Genomic DNA, 4,126 nt, shown 5'->3' on the forward strand with positions numbered 1-4,126 from the left:
TGAAGTAAAAAGTACAATTTTTGCTTCTAAAATGTAGTGAAGTTAAAGTATGAACTAACAGAAATGAAAATACTCAAGTACAGATGCTTCAAAATGGCATTTAAGTACAGTACTTGACTAAATTTGTTTCGTTACTTTCCACTACTGGTTAGTTAACAGATTTGGGGCTTTTTTCTGTTTTGAGGTTTTTAGTTTCTTCTGAAAAGAATTCCCATCTTATTAGAAGGGCAGTTTTTCAGTAGCTCCTCTTCCCTGGCCTGGCGGTGAGTCGGCACATAAAATAAACAGCCAACTAATGTCGGGATTTATTAGAACAAGAACTAGCACAATGCCCTCCGGGCCTCCAGAGGGCAGCACTGCTCAGGTGGCGGAGGAAGCGGATACTGTTGGAGATCCAACAGTATCCGCGGTGGGAAGTGTTCTGTTTTCATCTGTCCCCGTGTTGATGGAAACAAGTGGGCTACAGGACTGTGAAAATATTTTTAAATAAGCTTTTAAGTTAAGCATAGACCGTAAGTGGACATGGGCGATGGGTCTGGAGATGACGATCTGTTTGGCACTATTCTTTTGGCGGACGAAAGGTGACTTTTTTGGCAGCTGAATGTCTAATTTACTAGGACGTGGTTAGTGTTCCTGAGATTAGTCTGTCAGCTCGGCATACAACCGAATTATAAAGCAACAGCTGTTTCGCTGAAAATTGTGTCGAGGCTGTAGGGTATAAGATAAACGGTCTCTAGCTATAAACACTGACTGTAGCTAGTGTGTTTGTTTTCAGGTTCCGAGGGGAGGGCTATGAGCAGGGATTTGAGAAAGGGACACGCCGAGGGCTGGAGGATGGCCGCAGACATGGAGCCCGTCACGGGGCCAAGCTGGCCGCGGAGGTGAGCCAGGTCATTCTGGGAATGTGACCCTGGAAGGCTGCACCTGGAGTTTCATCCGTCTGTTCCTCATTTATCTGCCATGCTGTTATCAGACTTCGGCCACACCAAACTAGCTAGCCTCAGGTCAAGTTCTTTATTAACATGTGCACAGGTACAGGTGTACACGTACATGTTTTCTCACTGTAACGCAACACAAATACAATTGTACCGAAGCACATGTACATAAAAGACAGCACCAGTTATTATACAAGGAGGACAACTATCCTAAGATGGGAGGAAAAGATCCTAAATAAAAAACAGCTACAGATGGGGCCTGTCGAATATGAAGGGACAGTTTGTTCCATAGTTTTGAAGCAGAAACTGCAAAAGTGCACGGCCACCTCTAAATGTTCTCTGCATCTTTGGGACCACCAGGAACGCCTGGTCAGCAGAGCTAAGAGGTCTTGCTGGCGATCAAAAGCTCAGAGGATCAGAAAGGTTCAAGGGGGCTAGACCATTTAATGCTTTAACAGATTCCAGTTAAATTTTAAACTGTATTGTAAAAGAATCATGTAGCCAGTGAAGGGAAGCCAAAATAGGACTGATGTGCTTCGTGCTGCCGCATTTTGGACAAGCTGAAGATTGTTTAAAGAAGAATTGGAAATATGGATATAGATTGCATTGCAGTAATCTAACTGACTGGACACTAAAGTATGACTAGCCCTTTCCAGGTCACTTTTTGGAAAGAAATGTTTTACCTTAGAGAGAAGTCAAATTTGGAAGAAACTCGCACTGACAACGGCATTAATCTAGTTTGAAGGCACCTGTCCATAATGACACCCAGATTTTTAACAGTGGGTTTCACAAAAGATCTTAAGGGTCCTAGAATCAAGGAAACTGCTTTTTGTGGAACACTAGGACCAAAAAGTATAAGTTCAGTATTTTCATTTCACTGTAAAAAGTTAGATGCCATCCAGCCTCTCATGTCTGTCAAGCAATCAGTCAGCAGCTTTACACAACTGTTTCTCTGGAGCGTCCAAGGGAAATACAGCTGAGTATCATCAACAAAACCATGAAAAGAGACACCATGTTTCCTAATAAGAGACTCTAAGGGATAAATATAGAGCAGAAATAGGATCAGGCCAAGAACAGAACCCCGAGGACAAAGGGGAAATAGAGGAAACAAAGTTCCCAAGATCAACTGTAAAGCTTCTATCAGAAAGATGAGGTGAACCATTTTAGTGGTATAGAGTGTTCAAGACGAGAAATTAGAATTTTATGTTCAGCTGTATCAAAAGCCACACAAACAGCAGTAGGGTGGTCAGAAACTGCAACCAGAAGTAGGTCATTAATACTCTGAGAAGAGCGGATTCCGTACTGTGATAAACTTTAAAAGCAGATTGAAATGGCAACATAAAGTGAAGGGGAAAAACTTACTGTGGGTGGGGAGAGAAAGACATTTATTTTGCACTGGAAAAGTACTGATATTTGATTTAAGTGCTGCAATACTGCACATATTAATAGGCCAGTGGGGGGCTACTCTCCACATAAGGTATGGCAGGTGAAATAAGACAGACGGCAACCGTTGGTGTCTTTAAAAGTTACTCAAACAGGCAATGGGTGAAAAAATCAGGAGGTCATTTTTGTTATGATAGCTCGCAAGATGTGTCCACCTAGATAAGAAACTGAGTCACAACTTTTAAATTGTGTAGTGGACCAAATATTTTTTGTCCAGATGGATAGACTTGGACAAGCATCCAGGGATTTTAAAATATCGTAGGAACAAGAGTAAGTGTTTTTAAATGAACTTGGTTTTACAAACCTTGTGAGTTAATGAACAAGACCACTGGTCACCTCTGCATCTGAATGTGTGAAATGAGGGCCACAAACTGGGGCTGCATCCAGATGTGCTCGTTTCCTATGTGCTTTCAGTCGTGTTCACTACAAACTTCACAGAGTATAACTGAGATGATTAACAGTAGTGACCATCTGTATGGATAATTAGCAGTGCTCCCCATCACACCTCTTACATGTTGAACATACATTTAAATGCATGGTCAGTTGGACAGGTTTTTTTTTTTTTGTGAATGAGTTGAGTTGTGTTTCTTTCAGCCGCTCAGCTTTGTTTCCTGTTGCCCTCTACCTCACAGGTTTCCTTCTATTATGGGTTTGCTGTCACATGGAAATGTCTCCTCCAACATAACACAGATGTCAAAGCAAGGTATAGTTTTCCCTTGAATTGTCACTTCAGCACTTTGTTGGAGGATTATAATAGTGATTATTTATTGGTTGATTGTACATCTGTAGAGTTTCTTCTGCTTTGGTTTAAACATTGAAGTGACCAGACTTTTGTTATATTATTAGTTATTATGACAGCTGTTGTGTTCAGCGAATGTTACTGATCATGGATGTGATTGGAGCCACAGTGAATGTCCTGTTTCATCAGTTTGCATCTGTGTATGTGTGTGTGTGTGTGTGTGTGTGTGTGTGCTGTCAGAAAGCGGACCAAAGCTCTGGAGACTCTCCTGGATTTGATACAGAACTCTGTTCATGATGACCCGCAGTCTGCAAGGCTACAGGAGGACATGGAGAAGATTCGGGCCAAGTTCAGACAGGTACTCGACTGAATGGGTAACGGCAGCTGTTTACTGTAGTCTGCTGCTCTCCAGCTACATCAGCTGTCAGAGCCATTTTATTAAAACACCTCTTTTGTTTCCTAAGACAAAACTGAGTGGCGTGAACAGTGTTCACATAAATGTAACTATGTCCTGACTGTATATTATGTAACAGGTTTGTATGTTTATGATTTTCATTTGATAAGTAATTTCCAGTCTCCTGTTCTGGTCAAGGTTTTAATAGGAAGTATTAACAGATTTCAGACCAGTACAGTCGCTTCAGGTAGTATTTAGAACCCTTCACATTTTTCGCACTTAGTGTTGCAAATTTAATTTTAAATAGTTACAGTGCCTTGCAAAAGTACCCCTTGAATTTTTCCACATTTTGTCATGTTACAACCACAAACTTAAAAGTATTTTATGTGATAGATGCCACGCTTTTCAGATTTTTACTTGTAAAAAATCTTGAACACCACATATCATTTACCTTCCACTTCATAATTATGCGATGCTTGTTTATGCGAGGCGTGTTTAAAGGAAACTTTACATATTATTAACACATTTTCTAAGATCTCAAACTACACAATAAACTGGAATAAATCCACCATACTACCACTCTCTGAGGATGCCTGGGATTCTGCAGCTAAAGAC

General features: G+C 40.9%; 1 protein-coding gene across 2 annotated transcripts in view; it reads left to right on the forward strand.

Annotated features, from left to right (window-relative positions):
- Positions 1 to 349: 349 nt before the first annotated feature.
- Positions 350 to 4,126, forward strand: part of lto1 (LTO1 maturation factor of ABCE1) — an 8,313-nt gene continuing 4,536 nt past the window's right edge. The window contains exons 1-4 of one of the 2 annotated variants that reach the window (XM_020613730.1): positions 350 to 581; positions 776 to 881; positions 3,011 to 3,081; positions 3,358 to 3,475. In XM_020613730.1, coding sequence (XP_020469386.1) covers positions 523 to 581; positions 776 to 881; positions 3,011 to 3,081; positions 3,358 to 3,475 — 354 coding nt within the window. In that variant the 5' untranslated portion in view covers positions 350 to 522. The remainder of the gene's footprint in view (positions 582 to 775; positions 882 to 3,010; positions 3,082 to 3,357; positions 3,476 to 4,126) is intronic. The other variant, XM_020613731.1, reaches the window with a different exon arrangement.

Source organism: Monopterus albus, unplaced genomic scaffold (assembly GCF_001952655.1).
Source record: "Monopterus albus unplaced genomic scaffold, M_albus_1.0 scaffold137.1, whole genome shotgun sequence".
In the NCBI taxonomy this organism is placed as follows: Eukaryota; Metazoa; Chordata; class Actinopteri; order Synbranchiformes; family Synbranchidae; genus Monopterus; species Monopterus albus.